Genomic DNA, 20850 nt, shown 5'->3' with positions numbered 1-20850 from the left:
TCCAAGAATAGGTACCGACTGACTGTTATTCTGGTTGGTAGAGAACCTTAAGAGGGATACAAATGGGATAACAGAGTTCCACATGTCACTAATTACAGACAAGATGCGACTTCTGGATTTCGTTTATTAGGGCCCGTTCGATTGCACCCAAATATCGTGATATTTGACCCCAAAAAGAACATTCGTTACTAGATATGTTAATACCCTCTCCTTATTAGCCCAAATATCACGATATTTTGGTGCAACCAAACGGATCCTAAGCTTCATAACCACGGTGGCTATGATAATTTAGTTAGATATGGAGCTTATTCTTCAGTGGATCAAGCTCAAGCTCTATATATTATCATCCTGTGAGCTGATATACGCAAATTCCAGGATCCCATATTTCAGTATTCCTTCCAGTGGCAAAGTCATTTAGCCTGATACTGCCTAGGCTACTAAGTCTCGCTGGATTATTCGAGTTTTGAAATACTGGGCGCATAATTTACTGGTATCATTGGTTCGATTCCAACACTCTCTCAAGCTCCTGTCTATGCTACCAATCACTGATCCCCCCCCTCTTCAGCCTTGTAGCCAGCGCAGCGGATAGCCTTTCTCATAAACCTGGATGATCCCCCGACTTCGAACTAGTTACAATCTTCAGCATGGTTAAATCTCTTCTTATTCAAAATTAGGCGATTTCACAGGGCCGGTGCAACAATGTCATTCTTTAGAAGATTGAAAAGGAAAAAGAAGGAAACAGTAAGGGAAGCTATAGCGGAGGTTGGGTGAGTTTCATACCTTACCTAGGGTTTACTTCCAATTACGTTTTGTTAATAAGAACAGTCTCAGCGATACAACGGGTCACAAATACGGATGCCATATTTTACTAGAAGACCCTGTACAGGATAAAGTTGAGTAAATGGTAATCTCGCTCGGATAGATACGCTCTCTTTCCGGGTAGGTTGAGCTGTAACCATATGGTCCTGACTGATACTATATATTGTCGAATCAGCATTGTGTTTGTCCATGGCTTAACAGGCGATCGAGTTTCGACATGGACGGTAAAGCCCAAAAACGATGGAGATAGTGTTTTTTGGCCATTAGACTTGCTTCCTAAATCGATCAGTAATGCCCGGATCATGTCTTTTGGCTACGACGCAGATGTAGTGAATTTTTGGAAACCCGCGTCCCAGAACCGCATCTTTGATCAAAGGCGTTATCTGGAGCTCTTGGAAACATAAGGGAGAGTACTGACACTGTAAGTATATATCGCTTCATCATGACTGGATTTCGTAACTAAAAGCGAGGATAGATGGAGTGTCCGATAATATTTATTGGACACAGTCTTGGGGGGCTAGTCATCGAGGATGTTAGTACAATCTTATTACCTTTAGTTTATTTAATTCTACGTTTTATGGACTTGGCATGCTGATTTATGTTTACTACATGCAAGTGCTTATTGAACTCAAATACCAGCCATGAAGACTACATTAAGGAAATCCTCAGATCTACAACCGCTATCGCATTCCTTGGTACACCCCACGGCGGTTCAAATCAGGCAGAAATGGCTATCATTGGCGCAAACTTTCTAAAGCTCTTTAGAAACATAAACAAGGACATTCTCATGTCATTGACACCAGCCTCAGAAGCTCTGTCTAGGATACAGCAAGACTTCCACAGAGTTGTAAATGGTCTTCCAGACAGTCGAAAAATAAAAATCACTTGTTTTTACGAAGAGCTTCCTGTCAAAGGCATTGGCGAGGTAGGCCAACCCTGTGCTTCGTTTTAATTTTTGTATGCATAACTGACGTAAGTTTATCCTTCGATAGATTGTTCCTAAGAACTCTGCAATACTTTCAGCGTATTCGAATTACCCCATATATGCAAACCATACGGATATGACGAAATTCAGTGATCCAAACGATGTTGGCCGGGTTCTTTTTTATTTGTGTTCAGTCTCTGTTTCTTTTCGTCTTCGGCTTTACGACGATTCGATAACAAAATAAATAAAATCTTATTTATTGCCAGGGAGAAATCAAAATGAAACTTCTCTGACGATACTAACGACGGATGATGAAAAAGGAAGAAAAGAAAAAAGAAAAAAGCGAGCTAGCTATAAGGTTGTTCCGCCGTGAACACCTTTACAAAGGGATTGTCCACGTTATCACGTGTTGTACTGACTAATACATGACAAATCGCTTTACAGCAAATGTGCCCAACAACGATCAAGGATATATTACGGTCATGAATGAAATCAGACGATGAATCAGGGAAGAGTTGAAACGGAATAGGGCTGCCACCAGTGCTCCCGGTAGCCAAAACTGTGTAGCAAGTGCTCATGGAGTGGGACAAAAAGCGGTAGAAGCGACAAGCGACCGAAGGGAAGATTCAAATAGTAGGGGTTAGTCAATATGCAATTCTGTCATATTTATTAGTTTATTAGCAAGAATATCAAAGTCTAATTAATATAGTCGACCAAGTAAAGAAAGAACTATATTTATCCGATCCAGCAGACGACAAGGAAGAAATTGTTGCATACAAAGGAAAACGTTCAGATGGTACTTGCGAATGGATTCTCAACACACCGGAGTATAACTCTTGGTTTAATAGCCCAGGGTCTTCTCTCCTACACTTATCCGGCAGCCCCGGGAAAGGGAAGACAGTTTTCTCTATTTTCCTGATAGACTGTATCAACAGCCAATTACAACCCAGTAACACATCCGCGGAAACCCCGGACGCTATTTTGGTCTATTTCTTCTGTGACAACAAAAACAGCAATCGAAACATAGCAGTATGTATTATGAGAGCAGTTCTCTTCCAGATGCTACAACGACGCCCAGAACTCCTCAAATACATTGAAAATGACGAAAAATATAAGTCAACCGGGGCAGAACTTTTTACGTCATTCCTGGGCCTGTGGAGAATTTTCCTTAGAATGCTGAAAGATCAAAATATGCCCATGCTGTACATCATTGTCGATGGGCTTGATGAATGCGACGAGAGTTCTCGCACTTTATTTCTCGACCACAACAAGAGACTTTTTCAATATCCGAAAGATGTTTCTGTGAAACTTATTATTACTAGCAGGAACTATCCCCTTATCTGAGAAGCCTTAACACGATTCGTCAAAATCGACCTCGACTTTAAAACCGAGAAGCTTCAGAACGACGTCTTCCGTTTCATCGATTTTGAGATCGAACACCTAAGTGAAGAGAAGCCTTATATGGATGTCGAGGAAGTACGAAATACCTTGAAAGCAAAGGCCGATAATACGTTTCTATGGGTGTCCTTGGTTATGAAGGAGCTCAGAAAAGATGTTACCAGCGGGGCTATCAAAGCCAGATTGAAGACACTCCCGCGTGATTTAAATGGCATATATCAGAGACTGTTGAACGAAATCCCTGAAGCCTCGCACCAGCACGCAAAGCAAATCCTAATATGGGTCACCTTTGCAAAGCAACCACTCAACATCAAAGGGCTGGCTACTGCATTGTCATTCGCCTCAGATCTCCGTCAATCCGTCAATGAGTTCGAACAAACCTTGAAGGATTTTATTAGGGTGTATAGTTCCCTGGTACATGAACAGAATGGAGTCATCAACCTCGTGCATCAGTCTGCTAAAGACTTTATGCTACAAGAATTTGACAGAGACACTCCAACCTGGTATCAGTGCCCACCAGGAGAGGCGGAAAAAGATCTCACGAACATCTGCTTCAACTACATGGAAAAGACACCCTTCACAGTCGAAAGAAGGACTATTTTGAGCGACCCTGAGCTTACCCATCATCAGAAGATGATCCATTTCTCTCGTATGCGATCAGGTTTTGGACAGCCCATGCCAAACAATCCGTGGAAACTGTTGATCAAGTGTTTGACCTCAAAAGTCCGTTCTTTGATGACAATTCCACGGTCCGTAATTTGTGGCTGGAAGCAGTTAAGGAACTTGGTGATGAACCTTTGTTGTCAGTATATATCGCGTGCAGATTCGGAATCCCTAGTCTTCTCCGAAAGTTGATAAATAGCGGGAGAGACATCAACTCTAGCACTTGCGAGATGAAGTATACACCGCTGCATCTGGCGGCTTACAGTGAGGAACCGGCCATAGTAAGACTTTTGCTGGATCAGCCAAGCAACATCTGGAATTGGAGAAGATTAAATATCAACGCCAAGGATGAAGGTAATGAAACACCGTTACACGTGGCAATTTGGTCCGAATCCTACGCAGTGGCCAAACTGTTGCTAGAGGACAAAAGAATTAATCCTATGGCAAAAGATAACGATGGAAGGACCCCACTGCATCTTGCAGTAGAATACGGAGAAGAAGAAACAGCCGCGCTACTGCTGGAGAAAGGAGTCGACCCTATGGCAAAAGATAACGATGGAAAGACTCCGCTGCATGCTGCATGCGCAGCTTGGTGCCAGCATGAGAAAATGGTCACGCTGCTGCTGGAGAAAGGAGTCGACCCCACGGCAAAAGATAGCGGTGGAGGACTCTGCTGCATGCTCCAGCTCTATACAAAAATGCGGCAATAGTCAGGCAGCTGCTGGAGAAAGGAGTCGACCCCATGGCAAAAGATAACAATGGAAGGACTCCGTTGCATGTTGCAGCTGAATACGGAGAAGAGAGAATAGTCACGCTGCTACTGGAGAAGGGATTCGATCCTATGGCAAAAGATAACGATGGAAAGACTCCAGCCGATTTTGCCTGGCCATCTCATATTATCGAGCGTTTAAGCACGTACTATCCGTCATATATATGAAGCGGCTACGACCACCTACCAAAATCGTTCACTATGCAGGACTATTCAACGAAGAGTTGAGTCTTTGAAGACAGGCAAAGTCGCAGGTCGGCTTATCAGATACCCTTATGTTGACGTTTCATACAGTCATGTATTTGGTGGGATTTACTTTTTATATTTTGGTATCAGGTTCGGTTTATATGTGGGAATTACGATTCGGAGAGTTAGGTTGCACTTTCTTTATATGTTACGCACGTGCAGTTAGTTTTATATTTATGCGAATTGTGAGATTTCTTTTCTCATGACCTTTTTTTTTTTCAGCCTTTTCTTTTCTTTATCCACATTTACGATGATTCTACTACTGCGAGGTTAAAAACTATATAACCCCCACAGACTGTGGATTCGACAAACACGTCCTCGACCGCGTGCCCCCGGGATATGTCTTTTTAGAATATGTGCCCTCGATCATATCTTTTCCAATTAAACCCATGTAGTCGTCAAGATAGCGTACTGGAAAGGATTGGAAGGGCGACACTTTATATATCGAGTGACTTTAGTATTGAGGTAGTATGCATACAGGTACTGTATGATTTCAAGTCGATGTTGAGCAAGGAACTGTGGATTAGTACAGTAGGCGGCGCTGCGCGCTAGGATTTCTCTTAGAGTGTCGTTACTTTTACCTCCTAGCTAGCAGCGCACGTGTTTTCTCAGCAAGCCTTGGCGCGGGGTTTCATCGGAGTTTTCCTCAAAGGTCGGTTCTCGAATTTTCCTTTTCACCTCTTGGACCCAGGCCCCAAGCTATTCGGGGCGGGGATTATCATTAACCCTTTTGTCTTTTAATTGATGATGATGCCCGGGATCCACACGAATGAACGTTCGAGTTGAGGCCATCCCGCGTCACGTCACATCAACCGCGAGCCAAGAGATCTAGATCACAAGTGCTCACTCGCCGGCCTGTGTATGGTATGTCCGATCTCCAGTCAGTGCAGCGGCCGGAGGTAACGGTGATAGCGCCGGCAAGAGGAGATAATTATTAGTCAGTTTCTCGCGCCAAACAAAAGCGCAAAATAAATAGAAGCGCCTCTCCTGCCCTCGTTTCCGAATAAAACACATCTCTCCCTCCATTATATACCCATTGCCTACAATACCCATATAATCTTATAAACAAACTATGCCTCACCCAGTGTTCGCCGCATCAAACATCGCCGTCATCACCGGCGCCGCGTCCGGTATTGGACTGGCGATTGCGCGCCTGTGTGCGGCGCATAACCTCAAGATGGTGCTGACGGACGTCAATGGCCCGCTGCTGCAGGAGGCGGCGGGGACCCTTGAGGCGCCGAAGGAGAATGTAGAGACTGTCACGATGGATGTGGGCGATCGGGGCGCGTGGGCGAGTGTCAAGGAGAAGGTCAACCAGAAGTTTGGAGGAAAGGTGGACTTTTTGGTGCTGAATGCGGGGGTGGGGCCGAAGACGGACTGGGAGGATGTGGAAAGTTTTAAGAAGGTGAGTTTTAGTCTGTATGGTGGTTGCTGATGCTGGTGGGAAGATGCTGACCGGGGTTGGTGGATAGCTGTATAACACCAATATCTTCGGTGTCTTGAACGGAATTGCGGAGTTCCTCCCAACACTCAAGAAGAACTCGACCCCGAGCTCAATCGTCATCCTCGGCAGTAAGTCTCCCCCACACATCCCAGGTAGCTATCCAACCAGCTAGCTCAACACTAACCACCCCACGCAGGCAAGCAAGGAATCACCAACCCCCCCTCCAACCCAGGCTACAACTCGTCCAAGTCGGCCGTCAAGACACTCACCGAGCACCTCTCCTTCGACCTCAAGGAGACTCCCATCTCCGTGCACCTCCTCGTCCCCGGCTGGACGTTCACCGGCATGACCGGCGCCGGCAAGGCCGACAAGCCTGCAGGCGCCTGGACAGCCGACCAGGTCGCTGAGCGCCTGGCGATAAAGATGGAGAAGGGCGAGTTCTATGTGGTCTGCCCGGATAATGACGTCACGGAGGAGATGGACAGGAAGAGGATTGCGTGGGCGGTGGGGGATGTCATTGAGGGGAGGCCGGCGCTGAGTAGGTGGAGGGGAGGCGAGTGGGGGGAGAAGCATAAGGCCTTCATGGAGGGGAATTAGTTGGATGGTTTATTAGTTGGAATATATGGCTACACTTAGCTAGGCCTTGTTGGTAGTAATTATTAGTTGTGACCAATCAGCGTGTGTGGTGAATGCGTTAGTGTGATATGCCCTGTGGAACCCTGGCCGTTGGGTCTACCGCATTAATTCGTTCGAACGGCCGGTCACACAAGACGTCGAAGTTGCCTTTTCAAGCTAATATGAGGGAAGATTAGGGGGCGTATTCAAGACAAATAACCAAATACGGGAATTTCAACGTCTTGTGTGACCGACCGTTCGAACGAATTAATGCGGTAACCTCGTTCTCTAAACATGAGAGGATATCCATATAGCCGCTGCATCTGCACAAGATACCTGCTTCCCTAGAGTCAGCCCATGTTGCTTTGCAATCTCACGATAGAGATGGTATCAAAAAGAGGGGAGTATTAATCCTTCACCTTGCTCTCCTTGGCCGCTAGAGTACGATAAATTAATCGATCGAAGTCAGGGATACGTTGCGGGGTAGGGGCTTGCGAACAGAAGAGAAGAGGAGAGAAGAGAGAGCAGAGAGGAGAGAAGAAGAGAAGAGAGTAAACTGAATTAGGATTTTTCTTAGATAGTGGGAGCGAACCTTAATTCTGCCACGTGCTACCGAGATGCTGAAGAAGTATTTCAACAAACAATGTGGAGCGCGAGGTCTCATTGATATTCTGGGAAACGAATACTATATGTATATAGATACGTGTTCTGTAAGGTGTTCTTAGTACTAGAACCTAACTAGACGTGTCATCCAGATCTTTAAAGGTATAAATTGATAGGCCTTTATCCTCCTCCATAATGGGAACATAACAATCATCCATCGGCCTATTACATGCATGCACTTATCGTGTCTTCCTATGCTTCACCATCTTCCTCCGCCTCTCTCCATTACGATCACATTCTGAACATGAGACATGAAGCATGCAGTATTCTGTCACGGAAATATTTACTTGCGGTGATGGTGATCATCCTCAAGTACATCACTACAAGTATTTTACGGTACATGTAGGTATAGTACTATACCGCGCGTGACCACCACCCACCCCTCCCCACCTTATCGGGTTCGATTCCCTGGTAAAGAAACGAATACTTTTTGTCACCAATCTTTTTTACGGAAAAGGCCTAAACTGACACAGTTTTCGGTATGCATGCTCTGCAATAACACATGATGCAAGATGACACGCCGAGAGTACAAAGACAATCGGGAAAAGAGAAAGAGAACAAAAGTTTCTAGAAAAGTACAAAAGGTACTGCAACGACTTATTGAGAAATTTGCGCTACTACCCCCACCCCTGGTTTGGGCCCAGGACCTTATGTGTTTGGTTGTATCCTGGGTACGCTCGGTGTTGACGAGCAGTCTATCAACTAGACCACCCGCCTATAGTGGATGCTGTGCCTAAAGTGATACTTGAGCTAGCTTGGCAGTGTGCCAAGATGAAGATCGAACTTGAACCCCGACCCTTCGATATTATCATTGCTCAGCCAATTCGTATACTAATTGATGTATTCATTTTGGATTACCGAACTGTGTCATCTTGCATTCATGTGTTATTGTAGAGCACGTCTACCGAAAGCTGTGTCATTTTAGACCTTTTCCGTTTTTTTTAACTCCAACTTTTAAAAAGTAAACTAGAACAGGATAATCTTTTCTTGAAGCTTCGTGCATGCCTACAAGTACTACTAATCTAGTACTACTGCATGAGCCCAATATACAACCAATGAATTAATCTGGTGGATGGTAACTCATAGATGAGACGGAACCATTGACCCCCCGATGCCGACTCGAATGCTAGCTAGCTCAGCCATCTACTTGTACATTTTTCTTTTCTTTTTTCATTTTGGAATATAGTGGACTATGTTATGTCTTATTGCAGAGCACGTATGCATTCCAAAAAGCTGTGCCATTATACCCCTTTCTGCACTTCTTTACCATCATCCCCATTTGCACAAACGAATATAGAGATAGTACTATTATAATACAAGAATTTCTACTACGGCAAGCAATGGATCTACTATCTACTTAACATCTAGTTGGTACTATATACAGCAATTCCACCCCACCCCCACCACCCTCTACCCATCCAGAATCTCCCTCAACCCCCCCTTCAACGTCTCATGCCCCCCCACCGCCCCCAACGCCTCCACCAGCGCTTCAGCCCCCCTCACCACCATCCCCCACAACACCTCCTCGACCTCCTCCCTCTCCCACCACCTCCTCACAACCCTCACCCCCTCCACCACCCTCACAGCCAGCACAAACACCTCTTCATCCGCCAGCCACCCCAACGCCCCCTCGCTCCCCTTCTCCTTTACCTTCTTCTCAAAAGCATCCAACCCACCCACGGTCCAAAGAACAAAGTCTCTACCGCCCCCTTCCTGCACCTCCAACCCCGCCAACGCCCCGCCCCACCGCCGCGCCTCCTCACTCCCATCAATAAACAAGTTCTGCCTCTCCCGCGCAAACAGTATCGTCCCCGCACCCAACAACCTCTCCAGCTCCCCGCCCACATCAACACCACCACCACCACCACCCCGCACCCTCCCAACAACATCATCGAAAAACTCCGCCTCCCCACCAAACACGCCCACCATCGCGTCCAGCAGCGCCTCGCCCGCCCGCAGTGGCACATACGCCACCCGCGCCCCCGCCCCCGCGGGAAGAAGGCCACACACGACCTCCGCCGCCCCATCACGCAGCTCCTCATCGTCGTCATTAAGCAGCTCATACAGTGCCAGATACGCGCCGCGCAGCGCCACCGGCCGCGACCGCCACTGCGCCAGCGTGTCGAAGCTTAGCACCGGGGCCAGCGCCCTCAGCGCCGCCAGCGCGGCCTCCCGCGCCGGGTACGGCTGGTCTTCGTGGATTGCGGGAGTGACAAGTTTGATGAGCTGTGCGAGGGCCCACTCGGCCCACTGCGCGCCGTCGTCGTTGTTGGGGAGGTGCTGGTAGTGTGCCCAGACGCGGGCGGTGAGGAGGCCGAGGACCGACAGGGCCGCGTGCTGACAGGGCTCTGTGGGCGGGGTTGTGGCAAGGTCGAGGGTGGTGCGCCAGTGTGGCTCGAGGGCGGTGTCGGTGCTGGTGCCGTAGCGGGTGAGGAGGGTGAGTGCTGCTGTGCGCAGCTGGTGCCAGGGGTGTTCTGTGATTAGGGTCCAGAGGGTGGCGTCGAGGAGGGCGGCTTCGCACGGGGTTAGGTCTAGCTGGCGGGGTGAGGAGAGGAGGTGGGAGGTGGTTGAGAGGGCGGCTTCTTCGTCGGCGCTGGAGAGGAGGGTTAGCAGTTCGGTGATGCCTGTCGGGGTGGGGTGGTGGAGTGCTTTGGTGACCATGAAGGCGGTCAGGTGCGTTTTGAAGAGCGTGCGGCCGACGATGCCGGCGTTGTTGATCTCGGCGAGTGCTATTTCCGCAGTGCTAGCGTAGCTCAAAACTTTTCCGTGGAGAGCTGGGAGTATGTTAGTATATCGATCGCAGACCAAACAGGGTCAATGATAATAAGGCCGGTAATGATCAAAACGCAGGTTTTAGGGGCTACACACCATGACCCTCCACCAGCGCGCCAGTCGCCAATCCATGATCCGTGATGATCTGCAAACACACAGCCTTGATCACCGCACACCGATTCGCGACCACCAACGCCTCAAAGACTGCGTCCATCGCCGCCCAAACAGCGGTCAAATCCTCCCCCCTGCGCGCCTTCCTCTCCAGCAGTACCCGCACGGCACACAGCTGCCCATGGGCCCCATTCATGCCCATCCTTTGACTCCCCGCCTCGCGCAAGAGCTGTTCTATAACACAGCGCCACTCAGGCCCGCCAACAAGGCTCGCGTACGCCCTTGCCGCCATCTCACGCACCTTCCACACCCGACACCCCATCGCCACCCTCACGCAGCCAACAAACTCCGCCATCTCCCCCTCAAACCCATCACTATACTCCAACCTTGCCACCAGCGACAGCGCCGGATACACCATCTCCACCAGCCCCCCTGCCCCCCCATCTCCACCACCATCCAGCGCCTCCACATTCCCCTTCAACCCCCCCAACAACACCCTCTCCGCACTCGGATACCGTCCAAAGAACCCACGCGTATCAAACGCAGACCGATCCTCATTCCTGCTCCGCCGGATGCCAAACAGCCGGTTCAGCAGCGCCGTGAACAGCATAATCCCACAGTTGCGCAGCGCCCAGATCGGCGCCGCAAAGCAGCCGACGGCGAGCGCAAGCGCGGCGCCGATGTGTGCCGACATGGCGGCCGACAGCCGCGCGTCCGTGAAGAGGTGCTTGATGCAGTTGAGCGCGTGCACCTGCGGGAGGTCGATCTTGTCGCCGTCGCGCGACGGTGGCGCGGGCCGCGCGGCGATGGAGGCGAGGTGCGCGAAGGTGGACTGTAGGAGGGGGCGGGTCGGGTCGCGCTCGGAGGACAGGACTGCGATGAGGAGGTAGGGGAGACCGGCGGAGCGGCGGGTGATCTTGGAGGAGGAGGTTGTGATGAGGTGGAGGTTTGAGGCGAGCCATTGGGCGGGGAGGGGGTGGAGGGTGGCGTCCGGGGAGGTAATGCAGGTGGTGCAGAGGGTGGTGAAGGAGGGGGAGACGGCGGAGAAGGCGCCGCGGTGGCGGATGTGGCTGAGTTGGGAGAGGAGGAGGGCGCCGGCGGGGGGGAAGTCGGTGGCGCGGAGGAGGGAGATGGTGGGGGTGGTGGGGTTGTAGGGGGCGTGGGAGAGGAGGGTGGCGAGGAGGGAGCTGTGGGGGTGTTAGTTAGTGGGTGTTTGTGGTTCTGGGGGAGGGGCGGGAGATGGTGGGGTGGGATGGACATTGAGGGTTGTGAACAGGGCCAATGATCTGGTCGCAAGAAATGGGGAAGGGGCGGAGTGATATCTCATGATGCACGCAAAGAGGGGTAATGATCACACGCGCCACAAAAGCCCACCACCACACAACCATTCATAAAACGCACACCAGCCAAAAAGGGGTGCCAAAAACCAAAACCAAAAACGCAAAGAAAAAGAAGAAGGGGCCCAACAAACCTCGCCTCCTTCACGGCCCTCCACGAATAGCTCATCACCGTCTGCCCATTCACCTCCTCATCCTCCTCCCCCTCCTCCCCGACACCCAGCACACACCCCTCAGGGCTATCCACGCACAGCACGCCCCTCACCAGCGCCCACACCTCCCCACACACGCTCAACACCCTCTCCACCACGCCCCTCCCCCCAACACCCCTCTCCCACGCCCCGCGCCGCTCAAACACCATCCTCAACCCCGCCAGCAACCCATGCACCGGCCGCCCCCTCACCGCAGCACTAAAGTCCCGCCGCGCAACACCAAGACACTCCTCCAGCATGCCCAGCACCCTCTCCACCACCACCTCTCCCCCCTCCCCCTCCTCGCCAGCCTCAAACAGCAACACAACAACCCTCGCAACACCATCCGCGTCCCTCTCCCGCCCCGTCGCATTCATCCGCTGCACGCCGGCGGCGAACAGTGCCTCCAAGGCGCCGTGGTCGGGCGGCGGCGCGAGCAGCAGCACGTCGGCCGCCATGGCGCGCACGTCGTCGAACGGGTTGAAGAGTGCGTCTGACAGCGCGCGGCGCATCGCGGGCGTGAAGATTGTTACTGCGGTCGTTATTGCCGGCGGCCAGTTTAGGTGCTTCTTTGGGTCTGGTGGCGTGGTAGAGGCGGAGGAAGAGCCAAGGCCCGAGAGCAGCAGTGTAGTGAGCAGCTTTAGCGCCGTTGTGGTGCGCTGGTATGACGCTGACGGCGCAAGCTGCGTGGTTAGGTGGTGGACGTACCATTGTACGAAGTGCTTTATCTCTTTTATTTTTGCGGTTAGGGTAGTGGCGGCGGAGGGGTGTGCGGGGAGGCTGGACGTGGACTGCTTGGTGATGTGGTATGACGATGCCGCGAGGCGCTCGAGCAGCGTGCGGATGGCCTGGGTGGTGAGGTTGCGGACCTCGGCGTCGGTCTCGGTGTGCAGGTGGGGCAGGGCGGACTTGATGGCTGCCAGGGCGGAGGACGGGAGCGGGGTTGTGGGGGAGGGGGAGTGTGTTAGAAGCGTGAATGCGGCGAGGCGCAGGTGCGGGTGTGGGTGTGAGAGGAGCGGGGTGGTGAAGGATGCGGGGACGGTGATCTTTGAGGATTCTGGTAGCGGGGTGGTTAGCTGTAATTCGTGAAGTTGAGATTTAGGGGGGGGGGGGGTACTTTGGTTCTTTTTGGCCCCTTCTGTGGCTTCGGCGTCGGTTTCTTCAGAAACATACCCCAGGTCCTTCCCCACCTTCAGACAGCACAGCAAACTCATCAACTCCCTCCCCTCGCCATCCTCGCCCTCAACCTCCATCACCACCACACTCCCCTCCTCCTCCCGGCCACAAAACCGCGCCAACCCCAGCCCCTCCACAAACCCCCTAAACCCCGCAGGCGAAAGCCTAAACAGCCCCGGAAGCACATACGTCTGCACATTCCCCCTCAGCGCCTCCACGCCCATCGCCCACTCCAACGGCGCCCTCCACTCGTTCACCCAAGTCTCCTCATCATCACCACTCCCACCCGCCGCCGTAGCCATCTCACTCCTCCGCGCCCCCAGCAGCGCCACAACCGCCTTCCCAATCACCGGCGCCACCGTCCGGTCCCCCACACCGCCCAACAACACCTTCACCAACCCCCCATCCCAATCTCTACCACCGCCCAACCCTACCACAAACTCACCGCTCACCAGCCGCCTCCGTAGCAGCGTCTCAAGCACAAAGTACCCCACCTTCCTGCCCCTCCCCTCGCCCGCGGCAGCCAGCAGCTGCGTCGCCAGCTGCTGCGCAAACAGTTCCGGGGTGGGGTGCGCGGCGAGGATGTTGCCAAGAAGGTCCTTGAGCGCTTTCGACAGCGCCGACTGCGCGTCGTCGAAGTATGCTATCACGACTGCTGCTGCTTTGTGCGGCCATTGCTCTGATGATGGTGATGGTGGATGTGCAGGGAGGGGGAGGAAGGGCGGTGTGCGTGTGCGGATGAGGTAGGTGCTGAGGACGTCGCAGATGAGGGCGCGGTGGGGCTGCGTGAGGGTTGGTGTTTGCGCGGTTTGTAGGAGTGTGCTGAAGATGTTGGTATCGGTATTGGTATTGGTATCGGGGGTGCTGTGGAGGAAGGGAGGGAGGTGGTTGTTAGTTTTATTTTCTATTTTCTATTTTTTTGTGGGAGTGAGAGAGGGGTTGTGGGGATTGGGGGGTAATGATGTACTTGACGTCTTTTCCAGCTTCTGTGTCTGTGCTTGTGGCTGCTGGCTGTGGCTTCTTAATCTTGATCAGCACGGCGCGCACACTCCTCAGCACGTCTTCACTCAGCGGTGCGTCCTGTGGCTGCTGGTGGTTCTCTATCAGCTCTCTCAGAGCCTTTGTCGTTTCTGCTGCTGCCATCGAAGAATTGCTCGTTCTGCTGCTGTCTGTTGTGTCTGGCTGGCTGGCGGGGTGAAGCTGCTCTTTGGTGGGGCGTGCAGAGAGAGAGCAGGGTAACAGAGCCGCATTGCTTGGCGGCTGTTTCCGGGTGAAGGGATTTTTTTTTTTCTCTTTCGCCCCGAACCCCGACCCCGAGCACAACGACGAAGCAGCTGGCCGAGATCAAGGACGACGAACGACGAACGAGAAGAAGAAGAAGAAGAAGGGTCTGTTTATCGATCACCCCCCCCCCCCCCACATCTCCATCGCCACACACCTCCAATTATCATCATCACCACCACCACTCACTCACTTGCAATACGAGATATCTATAATAGCCACACCCACTCTCTCTTTGGCAGGCAGATAAGCCAGCTAAAAAATAAAATAAAAAAGGAACACTCAATTCCATATCTACATCTAATACACCACCACGAGCACAATGGCATCAATCTGGGACGCCATCACCGGCCGCAAATCCACCCCCGCGCCCGCCCACTCATCCTCCTCCAGCACCTCCCACCCCTCAGACTCCGGCGACATCGCGCCCACCACCTCCTTCACCAGCTCCCCCGCCTCCGCCGCCCCCACCTTCGACCCCAGCACCTCCAGCGACGTCTCCTCCTTCCTCACCCCCGCCCTCGATCCCACCCTCCTGCACCCCCTTGCCGGCCTCTCATCAACCCTCTCCTACCTGGACCTCGACGAGACCGCCCTCTCACCGCTCTCCGCGTCTGCCCTCCCCTCCCGTGGCTGGTCCGACGACCTCTGCTACGGCACGGGCACAGTCTACCTCCTCGGCCTGTCCGCTGGTGGCATGTGGGGACTCATGGAGGGGCTCAAGAAGGCGCCTCCTGCCGCGCCTCCGAGGTTGAAGCTCAACTATGTGCTCAATGGCATGACGCGGCGTGGGCCGTTCCTCGGAAACTCGGGGGGCGTGCTGGCCCTGGTGTATAATGGCATCAACTCGGTGATCGGAAATGTTAGGGGCAAGCATGATACGGCGAATAGTGTGCTGGCCGGGGTGCTGAGTGGGGCCGTGTTTAAGAGTACGAGAGGGCTGAAGCCGATGGCGTGGAGTGCGATGATGGTGGGGACTGCGGCGGGGGTGTGGAGTGTGGGGAGTAAGGCGCTTTTGTAAAGCAGGGGGAGGAAGGGGGGGATAAAAGGAAGAGGGGGGATAGATAAAATGAATAGTGGGCCCTAATGGCGGACCCGGTTACTGTAGTCTTTGTGTGTTTTTTTCTTTTTCTTTTTCTCTCTTTTTTTTTTTTTTTTTTTGTAGGCTCTGGATCGACTGGCTCTGGTGGGCTCTGGTGGGCTCGGTAAGCAGGTAGTTAGTAAAACGGGTACCTGTGGCTCTTCGGGGTGGGTTCATAATCTGTTCTTACCATCCTTTCCTACCTACCATCGATTGTCCTATCCTATCCTATCCCATCTTGTCCTGTCCGGTATCCTGTGTGCTATGTATGTTGGTTAGTCGGTTGTTGGTCGTCACATCTCTCCTCTTTCCTTCATATTTTTCTCTTCATTTTCCTTTTTTTTTCTCTTCCTCATGGGGTTACTACTAGACAGTGCGTCGGGGCGTTATCAATAGTTTCCTTGTACATGTCCTTCTTTCATTGCCATTACTTGCAGAGAGCTAGAGAGAAATGGGGTACAAAATAAACGCTCACACAAATGTATATATATGGTAGTTGCAGCAAGCGAAATTCAACCGACGTCGATCATGGATATCAATGGTCGGTTTCAGGCTGCTGGTGAGCGAGGTTTGTGTTATCTGATTATGAGGTCTAGTATAGAGGCCTAGGCTATATTGCTCTTAATTCTCGGGTGGATGAGGATGATGATTGGATCAAGTCGGTGCATGCCGCAGCTTAACTTTATAGCATCTCAAAACTAACAGATATATGTACTTGACCGGTCACAACCACCTAGCCGTTGTAACGTGTCTTAACACCTATTCCACTAAACTACCCCTCATCGATGTTCGTGTCATAGGGTATCACTCGTTGTTCTTCAAGCCATCAGGATAAGGATAACACATCGCCAAGCTTAGTAGCGTACGTACGTACGAGCCCCCCATAGAGGTAACAGCAGCAAAGGAATCAATGTGAACATGGGGTTGGACGTGGCCCAGCGGTATAGAGCTCACACTCTATATCGAACTCGTGAGCGTTCAACCCCGCTCCGGACCGGACGTAGAAAGATGTAGCAACCGAGGCTTAGGCGGTGTTGTGAACTTTTTGTTCTTCTTTTGTATAACTTATTGATGTCGAGCGGGTGTTTTTTTATTTTTTTATTTTTTAATTCATTAATTGCATGCAACCCCTACGGGACGGTGAGGCTGGATTGGGGGTCTCTAAGCTTTCGGATTTTCTCTACATATATTTATCTTATACTTAGCACCAAGAGAGCGGATAAGGGGAGAAACCCTAGTATGTAAGTACTCGTAGCTAGTTGGTATTTAGATACATGTAGTGGACGCCAACCACTGGCTTGCTATGTGCTTACGATGACCGAGGCAAAGTCCGCCGCGATCCATGGCCAAGGATAAATCGATACTCGAGATAAGGTGGGGAGGAGGGGGGGGGGTCTCGGCATAGTACTGTACCTACATGTACATACTTGTAGTGAGGTACACCCGTGTCTAAGTAATTCCCGGAGCCCCCAAATAGCAACGGGGTCAAAGTAGTGTTTCTTCACAAAGAATTTTGGAATATCCTTAATCTACACACTCTCTCTATATGTAGTTATCCTACTCAGTCTTGTATAAAAGTTTACTCTGATCGTGGTAAATTCAGTCGTGAGAGTCCCGTTGCCATGGTGGGGGACTCCGGGAACTATCTAGACACGGGTGTACTTGACATCATCATCTCAAGTAAGTACAGGTATTTTATGTGATAGAACACTGCATACATGTCTCATGCATGTTTAATGAAAGAGCAAATTAAATGTAATGGAGAGAGGCGGGGGAAGAGGACGGGGGCCTATAGTAAGACACGATACTTACATGTAGTAATAGGATGGGTGATTCCATTACAAAGGAGGATAAAAGTCTACTCTAGTATCAATTTATATATACATACAAAGGTCTAGGTGACACGTCTACATGTAGTTATATAAGCCTTGACTTCTAACAAAGGTATGGCTGGAAGTTCCCCCCTCGCCGGATAGGATCTTAGCAAGTTAATAAGTACTTAAGGGTATAGAATAGTTCAACTTCGCGAGTTCTAGACAGACATCAACAACTACAGGCCGAGTCTCGGCGTGCTTATACGACCAAGCACTACACCATAAGTAGCTACCGGGGCCTGTCTGCAACAAGGGTGACCTTTTATTTCCAACGCGTACATAAGTAGCCACTACATGTAATTACACTCGCCAGGAATACTAAAGCACTCTACTACTTCCCAGAAAATGGCAAAGCAGTGGCAAATACTCTATGTAGTCCCAATCATAGAAGTTCCTGCGCAGCGAAAGAGAACTACCCCAACACCTCCTTCACCCCACACTTCCGCCCCCCACCGGCCACGAATGGCCATCATAAAGAAACCCTGCATTCACAGACTATCACTCGACCAGTCTTGGCATTCATGGGATTTGAGTTTCTGGCGGAGTGGAAGACGCTTTTCGTCGTCCCAGTTAACACACCTGCTTCTGAGGACTTGCGAATGTTTTGGCCTGAGATTCTAGATGCCTGTGAGTAAGTGGGCTGGCGTGTTGGAAGCCGTACAGGGCGCGTAGGGTGTAGAGTTTTTTTTTTTTTTTTTTTTTTTTTGGTTTAATTCATTAATTGGATGCAGACCTTAGTCTATGCGTGGGGTGTAGAGTGTCCCAGCACACGGTGGGTACTTGTACTTTGCTATACGTGTGTAACACTTGTATGTTAGGCCCCGCTTGGCAGCTTAAGGCATTGAAATAGACATATCCAAAGGGCCACCTATGTGGAGAGGACAAGTTGCTCTCTAGAACATTGCAGTGGGTTACCTGCCGTTTGGTAATTTAAGTTAAGTTGACCGAATGTGGCTGGGCTGGAGTGGAACGTATCGTTTCAAAGCTGCTTTTTTTTGTTTCAGACTTTGATTGAGCGAATCGACTAGACAGAATGGCTTGCTAAACATTCCAAACTTTCCCAATAAGTTCACGATTCCCCACCCTAAAAAGTTTAACAAACCGACCCCGTTGCCAAACGGGCCTAGTGTAGAGCCCATCCGCATCCGGCCCCAGGCCATGCTGATAAGGATAACACCACGAAATCGCCAAGCTTAGCGTACGTACGTACGAGCCCCCCATACAGCTAAAAGCAGTAAAGGAATCAATGTGAACATGGGGTTGGATGTGGCCCAGCGGTATAGAGCTCACACTCTATACCGAACTCGTGAGCGTTCAACCCCCCTTCCGGACGTAGAAAGATGTAACAACCGAGGCCTATAGGCGGTGTTGTGAACTTTTTGCTCCTTTTTTGTCTTGTTTTGTAAATTAATGTCGAGCGGGTTTTTTTTTTATATTATATATATATATTTTTTTTAATTTATTTAATTCATTAATTGCATGCAACCCCTACGGGACGGACGTGGAGGCTGGAGTGGGAGGTGAGTGATTATCTTTAAGCTTTCAGATTTTCTCTACAAGTACATACATGTAATTATTATCTAGAAATAAACCTTTAATATCAAATAATCATGGTCTGGACTAAGGATTATTCATTCAAGAGCTTATTAAAGCAATTAGTCAGAAAATAAGCATTACCAACTACATAACGATTATTTAATGATTATTTGAGCCTTATATAACGATTATTTTTTTACCTACACACTTAAAGCAGGGGTCGGGACGGGTACTTCTATAATCCTGATATTAGGCTTATTTGAGATTAAGATTTAAGTTCCTTCCAAACCTATCATTTTTTAAGGCCTTAATAAAACGAAGGCTTATGATATGTGATAAGGCTTAATTTGACACTATATACATCGATGGCCGCCCGCCTGCCCCGCCTGCCCCCCCCGGGCTACCCACCTACCTGCCTACGTCCCGCCTACCCGCCTACCTACCTACCTGCCTACCTGCCTACCTATCTACCTACCTACCTACCTGCCCCGCATACTTACCTACCTGCCTGCCTACCTGTCTACCTGCCTACCTGTCTACCTGCCTACCTGCCCATTAACCTCAATTGATTGAATTTGGTGCTCGGTTTGGCGCTCGATTTGGGCGTCGATTTGGTGCTCTATTTGATGCTCGATTTGGTGCTGGATTTGGTGCTGGATTTGGCGCTAGATTCGCTGCTGCTGCTGGATTCGCTGTTGACAGTGTGGTTCACGAGGACGAGCGTCCTTGTGCCCTTGCCTCGAGGACTGGTCCTCGATGACACGCAAGGACAGTGTTCCAAAAAGACAAGGAACCTCGAGGACAATATCTGACCTCGCCTCGAGGACTTCCAAGGACAATTCTTGGCTATAATACACACTTAATATGCCCTAATCGGATGAGGTCATGAATAAAGTATACCTTCATTTTGAGAAATATCACCTTTTTGGTTTATCGGGTCATTGCTTTATCGTCCTCGAGGACCACAGTGCCGGACCTCGAGGACAGACAAGGACAGAGGCCAACGAGGACGAGGCACCTCGAGGACACCCCTAAACCTCGCCTCGAGCGTCCTCGTGGACCACACTAGCTGTTCAATTCACTGATTAGCGCATGTTTTGATGATAACTCTGATGCAGGGGGACGGGGGAAGGGGGCGGGGGGTGGGGGGTGGGGGTAGATGGAGATGGGAAGATGCAGAAGGCATATATAGACGGCGTGATATTGCTAAGTACCTAACCCTAATCCACGAAACCTTAATTTTGCGCCGCCAGGTCCCACTAGATCTTACGGATTCCCCTAATTCTTACCTATTTGTGACCCTTAGTACGAGGAAAAGCCTTAATAAAGTGTGATATAATGTACTTAATCCTAAGTACCGGTCACGATTACGCCCAAAACAGGCTAAATTTGGGCGTATTTGTGACATAAGACTATAATAAGGCGTTCCTTCTGCGCATCAGGCTTATAGAAATACCCGCTTCGACGGTAAAGTGACCCGGCTGTAAAGTAGTGTGGAGCCCATCCGGATCCTGATAAGGATAAGATCCCAAGCTAGCGTACGTACGAGCCCCCCATACAGCTAACAGCAGCAAAGGAATCATTGTGAACATGGGGTTGGACGTGGCCCAGCGGTATAGAGGTCACACTCTGTACCGAACTCGTGAGCGTTCAACCCCCCTTCCGGACGTAGAAAGACGTAGCAACCGAGGCCCATAGGCGGTGTTGTGAACTTTTTGTCCTTTTTCCGTTTTGCAACTTATCGATGTCGAGTGGGTGATTTTTTTTCTCTTCTTCTTTTCTTACTTTTTTTTTTTCATTTTTTTTTCCATGCATCTAGCTAGGTCCTCGCCGCCGTGTATTGTAGCTATACTACATAACAAGGATGGAAGAAATATGTGCTACAGCTGTGGGGGGGGGGGGGGGGTGGGTGGTCAAGAAAGCTTTCTCTATAGATGTCGAAACCGGGA

General features: G+C 50.5%; 4 protein-coding genes across 4 annotated transcripts; 3 read left to right on the top strand and 1 right to left on the bottom strand.

Annotated features, from left to right (window-relative positions):
- Positions 1-699: 699 nt before the first annotated feature.
- On the top strand, positions 700-4515 carry LAJ45_02759 (uncharacterized protein; the record flags this gene model as incomplete). Its single annotated transcript, XM_046112350.1, has 11 exons — positions 700-767; positions 826-897; positions 995-1043; positions 1196-1240; positions 1295-1351; positions 1436-1744; positions 1812-1843; positions 2253-2383; positions 2454-2540; positions 3093-3891; positions 3966-4515. The coding sequence occupies 11 exons, from the start codon at positions 700-702 to the stop codon at positions 4513-4515; spliced, it is 2199 nt and encodes a 732-aa protein (XP_045974476.1).
- A 1377-nt stretch (positions 4516-5892) lies between these two features.
- LAJ45_02758 (uncharacterized protein) lies at positions 5893-6861 on the top strand (the record flags this gene model as incomplete). Its single annotated transcript, XM_046112349.1, has 3 exons — positions 5893-6225; positions 6293-6392; positions 6461-6861. 3 exons carry the CDS (start codon positions 5893-5895, stop codon positions 6859-6861), a joined length of 834 nt encoding a protein of 277 aa, XP_045974475.1.
- Positions 6862-8952: 2091 nt separating this feature from the next.
- On the bottom strand, positions 8953-14272 carry LAJ45_02757 (uncharacterized protein; the record flags this gene model as incomplete). The annotated part of the gene is made up of 6 exons (XM_046112348.1): positions 8953-10316; positions 10411-10659; positions 10957-11612; positions 11897-13010; positions 13071-13993; positions 14097-14272. The coding sequence occupies 6 exons, from the start codon at positions 14270-14272 to the stop codon at positions 8953-8955; spliced, it is 4482 nt and encodes a 1493-aa protein (XP_045974474.1).
- Positions 14273-14732: 460 nt separating this feature from the next.
- On the top strand, positions 14733-15431 carry LAJ45_02756 (uncharacterized protein; the record flags this gene model as incomplete). Its single annotated transcript, XM_046112347.1, has 1 exon — positions 14733-15431. One exon carries the CDS (start codon positions 14733-14735, stop codon positions 15429-15431), a length of 699 nt encoding a protein of 232 aa, XP_045974473.1.
- Between the last annotated feature and the right edge of the window lie 5419 nt (positions 15432-20850).

The sequence above is a fragment of the Morchella importuna genome (assembly GCF_003444635.1).
Source record: "Morchella importuna strain M04M26 chromosome Unknown Morimp01GS005, whole genome shotgun sequence".
NCBI lineage: Eukaryota > Fungi > Ascomycota > Pezizomycetes > Pezizales > Morchellaceae > Morchella > Morchella importuna.
The sequence above is the reverse complement of the archived record's forward strand: the minus strand, read 5'-3'. Positions and strand labels throughout refer to the sequence as shown.